General features: G+C 40.4%; 1 protein-coding gene across 1 annotated transcript; it reads right to left on the bottom strand.

Annotated features, from left to right (window-relative positions):
• Nucleotides 1-397: 397 nt before the first annotated feature.
• LOC105906558 (leptin receptor overlapping transcript like 1) lies at nucleotides 398-4323 on the bottom strand. The gene is made up of 4 exons (XM_042706082.1): nucleotides 4218-4323; nucleotides 2939-3014; nucleotides 2635-2821; nucleotides 398-2451 (listed from the first exon to the last, which is right to left on the bottom strand). The coding sequence occupies exons 1-4, from the start codon at nucleotides 4231-4233 to the stop codon at nucleotides 2335-2337; spliced, it is 396 nt and encodes a 131-aa protein (XP_042562016.1). The 5' UTR covers nucleotides 4234-4323; the 3' UTR covers nucleotides 398-2334.
• Nucleotides 4324-13459: the final 9136 nt, after the last annotated feature.

Below are 13459 nucleotides of genomic sequence, written 5' to 3'. Positions count from 1 at the left end.
TTCTAAGAAGAGTAAAGTGACCTTGGGAAGGATGAGAGGGAGAAGGAGAACACAAGTAAACTACATCAACCCCACAGAGGTACTGAGGTACTTTACACTGCCTCACTGTTACACCTACAACCTTGTGCGTTTTCGGCCAGCTGAGGGAGACAAAAGCCTGGTCTCCACATGCTACATCCACCCAAGGGTCTACTGCAACATGTGCTTGAGGCGACGTCTGATCATTAGGTTTTTGTTTGTTTGTTGTTTTTTTTTTTTTTAACTTGCCCAGTTTTAGAACAGCATACCAAAACAATTACAGCACATAATTACTACACTGATACACTCATTTGTAGCACTTTAGCACAAAGCAAAACATGTGTCGAGGTATGTACTGTTGAGATAAACAAAGCTGACATAGATTCAAAAATGGCATTTATTTAAAAAAAGAAATCACCATGTTGACTTGAGCCCCTTTAACACACAAAGGCATAGATATAAAACAGCGTCGGACATCAACACAAAGCCTCTTGTTACATGGAGAGATTCGATTCTGAGCTCTGATGGGCAAGAGGACACGTTTACGGTCTTCCATGAAGCAGGCCGAGCAGATTTTAAATTCAATATTTGGTCCAGAGACCAAACTTCTGATTCATGCAATTCAGACTGACAAGTTCTCCCAATGTCATTATAGATTCTTAATATAAATCACCTCAGTGTCTTTCTATGAAAGCCGATGACCTAGTTGCTAAGGTATATATTTGTTTTTGAGAACAAAAATGTTGTGCATGAAGGTAGGCAAACAATTTCCTCAGTACTATATAAAGATTTGGATAGCTTTGTCAGACATGTAACTGCATGTAATGTCAGAAAAACATAGGTACTCCTGCCAGTGCATTACTGCGAAGATAACTAATGATTCCAAAATCAAGACATCTTGCTAAAAATATGTAAAAGGTGCAAAAGGGCTGTCATAATAACAAGAACAAACCAGAATGTAACAGGAAATATGGTCTCTGCAGGAGAGCAACACAATGGCTAAGAGAGAGAGTATAAAACAACAAAATCAATAAATAAACAGACAGAGAGAGAGAGGTACCAGATTCTCATCAGTGCTTCTGAAAATGTTCTTTTTTTTTTTTTTTGGATGATTCTTTTTCTTTAACATGTATAATCCCTATGGAGTATAGACAATACGCACAGAAAGTGAACCTAGGAGTTAACGCTGGAGAACTTGTGATGCGCCCACGCAAGGGTCAAAGTCACTAAGAGAGGGCGCCTAATATAGTACACATGGCAAAACAGATGCTTCCTGACCTAGCGTCAGCTAATTCCATTAACATGTAACAGCTAACTCCCCAGCTGATACTCAGCACGAATCTCTTGAGAATTTTTCAACAGTAACTTACTAGCAATAGCAAAAGCCTGGTTTCTTTTTTCTTTTTTTGTCATCCACCTCTCTCCAATGCAAATCCATGACATACGTGCCATGCCGCAATAAACGTGATAACTGGATTATTCGCAATATGTTACATGATTGGTTACTGATGACCATTTCCATGGTAAAAGCAGACAGTGTATTTGACTATGTTTAATGCGAGAGGCAGCCACCCATATGTGGTGTAAAAAGCTACTCTGTCGTTCTCAATCAGTCCAAGCTGACCTCAAAAGCTTTTCACCTATTTGTGTCAATATATTCAACGGAGATGCAAAGCTAGAGTAATGAACTGCCTGTCCATACACACTGAACCTAGACCAAACTTAGAGGGAGAACACTCTCTTCCCACTTCCCAATGATAAGTAGGGTTTACCAGAGTAGTTTACTTGCCAGTCAGCAGCAAAACTAGTATCCCTTTGTGCTATTCATTCAACATAATAATGGCGTATGTTGAATCTGTTATATTCTCTGTTCCAAATAGCAATACTACAGTCTGAACTTAACAACCCAACTCATCTGTGCTCTTAAAGCACCATGGAAACTGAGAATATGTCCTGGTTTTCATTCTCTCCCAACACTATGACAAGGTCTTCTGTCACCGAGCTGATCATAAACTGGGATACCTGCCCATGGAGGATCAATGAACAGAATAATTGGAAATAAATGCAGATTGAAACAAACCAAAAGAAAATAAAAAAACAATGTCAGATTCAGACATTCAGCCTAGTTCAAACAAAGGTGTTGGTCTGACGTCAGTTCAACATTTCCATGACATTTAAACAGCTTATTGCACTGTGTTCCTGCGACTATGGATGGGCGGTCTCATAAATAACAACAACGACAACAATAGTAATAATAATTACAATGTGAGTCATAAAAAACAGTTCAGGACTCCGGTCCCCGGTCCCGGCCTCACTTTACCACTGCTGCCAACTGAAATCATCATTGGATCCGAAGACCAAGAAGAATCCCAAGATGGTGGTGAAGATGACTACGTTGCCCGTTAACACAAGTGCACAAGCTCCCCAGGCAATCTGTCAGGGAAAACATGAATTAATCAGACAACAACAATGGCACAGCACAGAACAGAATCCAAGTGAAGTCTACAAAGAGCAAATCCCAGCCAAGAAAATGCATAAAATATCTGGCTTTTCAATCACTACACTGCAGTTAACACAAAACATTATTTTCATATGCCGTCAATAGAATAGACCTACCACTTCTGCACGGGCAAAAACAATGGGCAGTCCAAAGGCAGACACCACTATCCCGGTCGTGAGAAATAAGGCCAGTTCTTTGCAGGCATTACTGGCAGAGTCTGTTTCATCGACCACCCTTCGTGAGATGCAGTAGGGAATCGGAGCCAGGATGTAGAAGAAGAGAAGGAACAGGGGCCAGTATCGTCTGTAAACAAAAAAACAGGAAAGGATAAACAATAAGCCCATGTAATCACACATGGTTCCTCAAATAAACAATGTCCACCATTGTTATTATGGGGTAATGAGCATGGCCATCACTTACTGGTACTCTGGCAGTGCACATCCAAGCATCAAAAACATCAGTCCGATGGCTCCACCAAAGGACAAGCTGATCAAGGCTACAAAAACAGAAGGATTTGGCAGAAACACTTTGGTTAAGACTAAAACAAAATTAAGGATAATGGAAACTTGCTTTTACATTAACTGACACCATCATATACATCAAACATACTTATTGTACTCTCAGCACACCAACAAGACATTCTTTACCACAGGCAACGTATATCACAATATTTGATGTGAAGGGGGAGTTGTCCAATTTCAGGAACAGAAAAAATGATAAAGAATAGCTTTCAGCCAAAATATGTTAACGAATGAAGGGAAGTCATCAGCTGAAAGAGAAAACTGCTGAGAAGAACTCATGTGATATGTCAGATGGTTTTGCCTGGAGGGATTATCAAGTACCATGACTTAAGGCTACACAGGAGGTCGACAACGAGAGACTGTAGTCGTTGAAATGAGAATGTAGTTCTGTAGAATGTAGGTCATTGGTATTAGAAAATTAAACCGTACTGTTTGTCATACACAAAGGCCGTCAAGTACAACTTCTTGTTTCCGTTGTTTCATTACTTAAAACATATATGAGGAACCATTGGTTTCACAGTCTGTGACAAATAACAACAAGCAAGCAGCTCCCACTGATAACATCACTGCTCGTTAGGTTGAGAGCTGTAAGTACGAGTTGCTGCACATTCTGGTCAACTAGCATTCAGCTAACAATAACATGACTATCAGTTAACAAGTCTTACAAGTGTATCGCCAGCATTCTCTAGATCCTGCACTTGTGCAATGTGCCCTTTAGCTAGACAGCCTTATCCGATCATGTTTTATTCTTAGCTAACAGGCAAGCAGCTAGCATGGCTGCGTTAAAGTACCGTTTCCAAATGACTTAATTAGCTAACCAAGCTAGCTAGCTATCCTATGTGGCTAGCTTACTGTCCTAGCTATTAACGAATACATCTTCTCGTTTTCAACTCACTGTTAATACACAGGCAACAGCCCATACACCGACACACTATTTACTGACATTAGTTTATATAAACATCAGTTTATATATAACAAGTTCTTTACGTTGCAGTCTAAGCTCAGACCTGGCCCAGTGGAAGCCAAATGCTTCAACCCATAACGTTAGCCGTTCTGGTTAACCTAGCAATAGCTAGCACAGGACTATTTCACATATAAGTAACATAAACGTCTATCTCACAAGAGAAAAAAATACTATGTCACTAGTTCATCTTAAAGACAGTGGCTTAATTGTTTACCTTTAATACCGGCCATTTTAAGCCAACATTAAAATGTCTGGGGTTTGCTTAGTCTTGAGCAGCGTCCGCAAGAGAATAGAACACCTCTAGCATACGTACGATTTGCCAGCCTCTTCGAATTACGCATGCGCCACGAGTATTATTGCAAGAGAACAAATTAAATGTCCTCCATCGAAAATAACGGGGCCAGACTAGTTACTCAGAGCTGAAAGAAAACATTATTTTGGAAACATTTGTATATTGTAATTGTAAAAATGTTTTGGAACTAAATCACCTTCTGCCTAAAATCCTGCAGTAATATAAAGTTGGAACTAAAAGGCACTGGAAGATTGGCCCACAGAAGACTGTCATTGAAAAAAACTAAATATTTTGAAAAAATATCAAAATTAAATTAAATGAATAAGATTGTAAGTAAGAAAAATATGATTAAATGGGTTATATCTGAGACATTATAGGATGCCTTTAAGGACTTTGCTTAAATTCAGTGCTTGAGTGATTTTGATTATTGTGATTTATTTTCAAGTGGATCATTATCATTGCCATTTTTTATTAACGGTGTTTTTCTTTACTGTTAAGTCTATTTGTAATCTATGATCTATTGAAGCAGCATACTGTGCCAAATAAACCACATATAAACAAAAAGACTTTTATTTTGGGGGGAAAATATCCGGGGTTTCAATACCAGTTTCCCTTCCAGTGTCTCAAAGGCCCAAAATTCACGCTGCCAAAGATGGCGAGTGGCACAGAGACGGTTGCAGCGTCCATAGACATATACATAGACCTTTGGATCGTACGTCAACATCGCCGCCATATTGGAGAGGTGAAGACTGGCCTGTAAACAAACGCAAGTAAACGGTGGAGCTGCGTTTTTTCCACAGACATATATAGATATGGTATATATGTCTATGTTTTTTTCTGGATAAAAAGCACTATAGCGTTTACATTTCTCAACCGATTTCGTTCATTTCCCTCCTCTTTCTTCCTCTCTTTTCCCTCATCTCCTTTTCCTCCCCTCTGTCCTCCTCTCCCGGACCAAACTGGTTTAACAAAGGTGGTGGCAGCATTAATCTCATCTCCACGACAGCAAATTATTACCAGCATGATGGTATTTCACATTTGTCACTTTGGTCAAACAGAGAATTTGAATTGCTCTTTCCGTATGGCTACAGATATTTATTATTTGATGTCAAGTCAAAAGCAGCACTGGCGTTAGAAAATCATCCCATTTCAGTGAGGTAGGTCAACATTTAAAGGTGCAACATGTGGCCTGATTTTGACGTCAGAAAGGAAAAACGCTTCTTTCTTAAACTGTTGTGTTATAAGAGAGCATGGTAAAACAGTAAACCGTTTTCAAACTATTTCTGTGCCTTATGATTCTATTTCAGGCCTTTTCTTCCATTTGTCTGCATTTTCCTGGCCCTGAAAACAATTGAATGAATAAAAAGAGGTTTTTTTTACCAAACACCCATATTCATACTGATTCACCATGGCTGTTCACCAGGAATGCAAGCTTTTTTTTCTATGGCGGGACAAAGGGACAGTCGATTTATACTGACTCCACCAAAGCAGTAGGCCTATCCCTGTACATTCAAACAAATACCTGAATATATATCCTCCTGCAAAGCAGTAGGCCTATCCCTGTACATTCAAACAAATACATGAATATATATCCTCCACCAAAGCAGTAGGCTTATCCCTGTACATTCAAATGAATAAATATCCTCCACAAAAGCAGTAGGCCTATCCCTGTACATTCAAACAAATACATGAATATATATCCTCGAGCAAAGCAGTAGGCTTATCCCTGTACATTCAAATGAATAAATATCCTCCACCAAAGCAACAGTAGGCCTATCCCTGTACATTCAAATGAATAAATATCCTCCACCAAAGCAGTAAGCCTATCCCTGTACATTCAAACAAATACATGAATAAATATCCTCCACCAAAGCATGGTACAATATAAAATACTGGCAATAGCACACAGTTTTATCTAGACGGTACCTTCTGCTTGGTTGATACTTGTCAAGCCGGGTGGTGCAAAGTTAGTTACATACTTGCTGAATACCAGACCATAGTTGACAGAATACTGATGTGGTTTTTAGTCACGTATTGGGGTTCATTCATCCAGAATCCCTTCATAAATGACATGGAGTTGTTACTTTTGACATGGTTCTTATTTAAGCCTATAGACACAGTCTATCATGTTCTGGAATTGCTAAATATTTATTTTCTTTAAAATGTATTTGAAAGTTATAAATATTTAAACAAAATAAGACCTGTTGTTTTTCTTTTCCCTTATGATCTGTCCCTATTTCCCGATTCTTCCAGAATTCACCTGCCTTCTGTTGTGAAACCGATAGGTAAATGGACTGCATTTATATAGCGCTTTTCTACTCAAACAGCACTCAGGGCGCTTTACATGTTAATAGGCTGTAATTAGCCTGTTCTAATAGGCTATAACTATAGCCAATAAATGGTATAGTGATTTTTTTCATCACCTTTCGTAGAAGCTATGGCATATCATGGCCACTAGATGACAGTAAGGCACACTGAATTAGCTGCATTACTGACAGTAACGTTTGACCATGAACTCCAAATAGAAATGTTGCCTGCATTAAGTTTGTGTGGAAAAGATACTGCCTGCTCATAAAACACGAACACACACACACACACATTTGGCAGACAAAGTTTTATTTTCAAATGTACATATTACACATTTACCTGAGACGCACACACCACACACCACACACCACACACAAACACACAAAGCCCAATGACGGCTTTTTGCTGTGTTGGCTTTTAGTTTGGTCAACTCCAACACCCCCGTTGGTGAGTCTGCACAGTTTTTTGGTAAACAAACATTTCTTTGGAAAAATTGCTGTTAATGGTATGTTCCCAAATAAAATATAAATTGCCTGCTTAGCTTACATCATGTGTCTAAAGTGATGTTCAATCACTTATACACTTCACTAAATTTGTAGTTCATGATGGTTTAGTTGCTTCTCCACCATGTCAGGGGTCATTATATATCAGCTGATCATGAAAAGTAGCATAAATACAGTAGACAGTGTATATAGCTAGTGGTGATTAAAAGCACATAGGAAGTTCTGATGTGTCTAAAGTGATGTTTAATCACTTATAAACTTCATAAACCTACACTAAATATGAAGTTTATCATGGTTTAGTTGCTTTTTAACACGGTCATTATGTACAGTATCAGCCGATCATGAAAAGTAGCATAAATACAATGGGCCAGTGTTATAAAAAAGTGGTGATTAAAAGCACATAGGAAGTTTTGATGTGTCTAAAATTATGTTAAATTGCTTTGTACACTTCATGAGCTTTTCAATAATATGTAGTTTCATGGTGGTCATTATGTATCAGCCGATCATGCAAAATACCATAACTACATCAATCACAAAATAAGTACATTAAATCTCAAAAATGCATTCTTAGTTTTAATTATTTGAAACATTGGTTAATAAATGGTGTTAGTTGATTGCGGTTTCATTTTAAAACAACACAATGTCTTAACTGTAACCTAATGACCCTGGACCGGTGTGTGTGTCTGGATGTCTATGTGCATGTGCATTGTGGATTGTCTATGTGTGTGTGTGTGTGTATTTGTGGATGTCTATGTTTGTGTGTCGTGTGTGTGTTTGTGTCTGTGTGTGTGAGTGTGTATTTGTGGATGTCTAATGTGTGTCTGTGTGTGTGTGTGTATTTATGGATGTCTAATGTGTGTAATGGGCTGTAGTATTTGTAGATGTCTATGTCTATATCTTTGTGTCTGTGCGTGTGTGTCTGTTGTGTGTGTTGTGTGTGGTGTGTGGTGTGTGTGTGTGTGTGTGTGTCTAAATGTGTGTGTGTGTGTGTGTGTTGTGTGTGCGCATGTCCATCCTCAGGTCTGCTGCTGTGTGTCTCAGTGCTGCTTTGGCTCTGTGTGCTCTGGGAGTGTCTGGTTGCACAGAGCCACATGGAGATGAAGAAGCCTGCAGGGTCAGGAGACACATGAAGACATGAAGAACACATAAAGAACACTGATGAACACATGAACAACACAGAAATGAACAACATGAAGAACATGTATGAACACATGAACAACCACTGATTCGAACACATGAAGAAACACAAGATGAACACCTGATGAACACTGATGAACACGATGAACACATGAACAACACTGAATGAACACATGAACAACACTGATGAACACATGAAGAACAGTGATGAAACACATGACAACCACTGAATGAACACTGATGAACACAGAGGAAACACTGATGAAACCACTGATGAACACTGAGTGAACCACATGAACAACACTGATGAAACCCATGAACAACACTGGAATGAACACATAGAAGAACATTGATGAACCCATGAACAACACTGATGCACACTGATGAACACAAGATGAAGCACTGATCGAACACATGAAAGACAACCATTAGATGAACACATGAAGAACACTGATGAACACATAAAGAACACAGATGAACACTGATGAACACATGAACAACACTGATGAACACATGAAGAACATTGATGAACACATGAAGAACACTGATGAACACATGAAGAACACAGATGAACACTGATGAACACTGATGAACACATGAAACACACTGATGAACACATGAAGAACACTGATGAACACATGAAGAACACTGATGAGCACATGAACAACACAGATGAACAACACTGATGAACACATGAACAACACTGATGAACACATGAACAACACATGAAGACATGACGAACACTGATGAACACATGAACAACACTGATGAACACATGACGAACACTGATGAACACATGAAGAACACATGAAGAACACTGATGAACACATGAACAACACTGATGAACACCTGAACAGCGCTGCCATTGTCCTGTATAATGTGCATGTGATGAATAAAACCTTGACTTGACCTTTGTCATATCAACAGGAATTCCTCTACCTCAAACTTTGCACATGCAGATTCCATATGTTTTATGAGAGACTGTGACATAACTAGTAAATTCTCTCTCAGGTACTAGTTGCGCATGGCTCCAGTTTTTATACCAAATAATCATATTGTTGTTTTATAGGTCGCTTTGGATAAAGTCATGGCTATCACATATACACACAAACATATACACACACACACAGGAAACACACAGGCTATCTGACTCTACGTTTCCATTCAGGCGAATTATCGGCAGCCGGTATTTCGTCTAGGGGGCATTGTCAGAAAAATCAAGTTTCTCTCTTAAGTAGCAAGTTCGGTTGCAGTGCAGCGCTAATATAGCAGATTAGCTTGTGAAGTCATGAAAATATGATAGATGTTGCGGCTGTCACTCGTGCTCTCATTCATTTACTTATCCATTAAATGTATTTCCTTTATACATTTGTGTTCTCTGATTCATTTATATCAGCCAGTTAAATCACGATATCACACATACCAGAGGCAAAACGCACCGATGAGGCTACAGGTTACAAACCAGCTAGCTTCTACATTGATCTTCAATTAAAGTGTTAGCAGCAAGCTAACAATAATGTTCGAGAGCTTCAGATAAGACCTACAATATTCTGTTTGCCCTGACAGTGTTCGTGTAGTATATAAACAACAAACCGAGTCGATGTAGACATATAAAAGTCGTGTGAACACCTGTATTCACCTTTATTCACATAAAATATTTTCCCAGTAACAGAATCCCGAGACTCCGCCATCTTGCTTTGATTTTTTTGATTACTCCCGCCCATCTGCACAATTTCAGCTGTCAATTCTCACACACGTCAAACTGATTGGTTACCGCCTGGTCCGCATTTGCATAGAGTTAAAGGTTCGTCAACTTTGGAAGGGAGGCGTCGACGGTTCGTTGCGCGTCGGACGGGACTTCGTCTCCATTCATTCCCAATGAGAGCGGCACGAATATCGTCCAAATGGAAACGTAGCATGAGGCATGGGCTATCAATGAGACAAAGTGACCCAAAAATGCAACTATACCAAACACTTTTATCCAAAGTGACTTAAAGTAGCATCTTTCATTGCCCAGGAATTGAACCCAGGGAAGCTACTTGTTATTCAACAACACTAACAACTGAAGCACTGATCACACATGGTAAATTTGCCACACTGAAAAGTTGTATATACTGTTTTGTGTTCTTGGTGTCATGACCACAGCTTGCCTTGAAATATTTGTGGAATATGGGTAATTCTAGGAGTGGATGTGCTAAAGATTCAAGGCAAGGGAGGATGTTGCAGTACTGTAAATGTGAAGTTCATAAACACACACACACACATACTAGTGATTCAAGGCAAGGGAGAATGTTGCGGTACTGTAAATGTGAAGTTCATAATACACACACACACACACACATCCACACACGCGCACACACATATACACACGCACACACAGGGTGCCTTGCCTTGGAAAGAGTTGAGTATGCAGAAGAGGTAGATGCCGGCCAGGGTTAGCTGACTAAAGGAGAGGAAGACGAGGCCCCATGTGATGCCCAGCATGCAGGACACGGCCATGAGTGAGCAGGCGTCTCTCCCCATGCGGCCGCCCTTACTCTTCTCTCCTGGGGGGGCGCCACTGAGGCGCAGCTGCAGGACCAGCCTCACAATCACCACCAGCACACCCAGGTTACACACAAACACCAGCGCAAAGCCCCCGACCGTGGTGACCAGCTTCACCACATCACTGCTGATGTAGCACCTGGGAGAAACGGCAGACATGGAGAACAGAGAACATCATGCAACCTGGAAATGCTTCACATTGCACCAGTCCAATACATCCCGAGACCATACCTCACTATTTATCTATTATACTATTTAAGTCTGTGATGACGCGATTCTTAAGCGCGTCCTCACCGTGTCCTAATGGCGGACACAACCGACTTTCAGTATTCCTTTAAACGTCAACGGACACATCTACCATGCTTAATGTACATCCCTTTCATCTTTGCGGGCGTGTGTGAAAGCATAAGGGTGCACACCTACCACTGACACCATGCCAAACATTTCACTACACACACAAGTTACTGATGTTTAAAATCTCCGTGATATTGTCTGCATATAGCCCCGTCAAATCACTGCCATTCCGTTGTCATTGAATATATACTAAATGATGTAAAATAGTGTACCTACGTTACTGGTTCACCAAACGAGCTGGGATGAGTTCTGGTGGCCATTACATTTGTTTCCTGTATTAGGAAGTGCGCTCCCGTCCTGGGACGCATTTATGGTTTGGGCAGGTTCGCGAGGAACATAGTTTCTCCCTCGCGAAATCAATTACTTCCGTTATAAGGTTTACCATTGTGAATGTGATGTATACCTGCCATCATCTTTATTGTGAAGGACTGATTGAGTTCAAATGATTATTGGTAGCATTTTAACTCTGTTTAATGTGTATTGTATTTCACCTGAATTTACCCCTGTGGTTTGAGCCTATGGTAGTATGGGCCAATTATGGGTAGTTCAGCTAAACGTTAAAAGGGTTGGCAAAGTAGTAGAAAGGGGCTTCTGTGGTGAGAACGTCGTTATATAAGAGTTTGTTAGTGAGCTAGTTGATGCTCGGCTGTATGGATTCCAGAAGCGTGAGGCTGATGTTTGCGCACAGCCTCAGTATAGAGAACGGGTATACAACTTTGTACTAGTGATTGTACATATACCATTTGTAAATATCTTTTTGTTTTCATTTATACCAGTATTTTTGTTTACATATTTTTTATTGTGGATTATGCACATGGAGGAGGTAAAATAAATTTACCAACTACAGAGCCTGGTCTCCCTGCTGTCTTTGTGCCTTCACTAAAGACCCTCGACACGGATACCCTTTGACAAAGTCCAATACAAAACAAAAAAAGCATTTAGAAACTTGCCTAATTTTATTGGCCAACCCTTTAACTTTTCAACTGTCCCAGAATCTGTGCAGATATCTAATCAATAGTGCTTTCATAATCCTCTCTGCTGTAAGTCAGTGGGTAGTCTTGCTGGTGTAGGCTAACTAGTGTTGTCGTACGCTAACTAGTGTATGCTAACTGGTTAAGGGCTAACTTGTGTAGGCTAACTGGTGTTGTCATAGACAGTGTGTAGGCTAACTAGTGTAGGCTAACTGGTTTAGGCCAACTGGTGTCGTCATAGACAGTGTGTAGGCTAACTGGTTTAGGCTAACTAGTGCTGTCATAGTCAGTGTGCAGGTTAACTAGTGTAGACTAACTGGTTTAGGCTAACTTGTGTAGGCTAACTGGTGTTGTCATAGACAGTGTGTAGGCTAACTAGTGTAGGCTAACTGGTTAAGGGCTAACTTGTGTAGGCTAACTGGTGTTGTCATAGACAGTGTGTAGGCTAACTAGTGTAGGCTAACTGGTTAAGGGCTAACTTGTGTAGGCTGACTGGTGTTGTCATACTCAGTTTGTAGACTAACTAATGTTGTCATGTCCAGTGGGTAGGCTAATTGATGTTGACTCACATCTGTAGTGTGCTGTTGGAATCATTTCCAGGGGGTATGACAGTTACAAGCCCATAAACATCTTTGTTGATGATCAGGATTATACATACAACAACAGCAGGGATGCCTGGCGGGTATAAACACAAGGAAACATGTCAATATGGGTGCGAACACACACACACACACACACACACACACACACACACATACACACACACACACACACACACACACACACACACACAAACAATGGTGCAAAGTTTAGTTGCCATGATCCCACTTAGTTCAGGGTATACACCTCCCCACAGGTAAACACGATTAGTGCTGTAATATTTGTAGCTGAAGAAAGGGTACACAGAGACAGAGAGAAGGTACGTCTATTTGCCGTTTACTTATAACTCGAATGCCGGTATACAGATAGTGAAGTGGCCCATACAGATACCGTAATTACCTTAATACTATGGCCAACATTACCGTAATATATGTGAACTACTACAGCTAGCCCAGTGCTAACAGCTAGCCCAGGGCTAATGGTCACTATCTATCTATCAGTCTAGGGTAGCCCCCCCCCCCCCCCCTCTCTCACACACAAACATACTTACCCCAGCCCAACAGACCCAGCTTGAGCAGGTATCTGTTGATGTAGGTGTTGAAGACGCGCACTAGAAACAGATAAAGGTGGAAGCCTTCACACACACACACACACATACACACACACACACACACTTACCCCAGCCCAACAGACCCAGCTTGAGCAGGTATCTGTTGATGTAGGTGTTGAAGACGCGCACCAGAAGCAG

This window comes from Clupea harengus, unplaced genomic scaffold (assembly GCF_900700415.2).
Source record: "Clupea harengus unplaced genomic scaffold, Ch_v2.0.2, whole genome shotgun sequence".
Classification (NCBI taxonomy): Eukaryota; Metazoa; Chordata; class Actinopteri; order Clupeiformes; family Clupeidae; genus Clupea; species Clupea harengus.
Note: the sequence above shows the minus strand (reverse complement) of the source record. Positions and strands in the feature narration are given on the sequence as shown.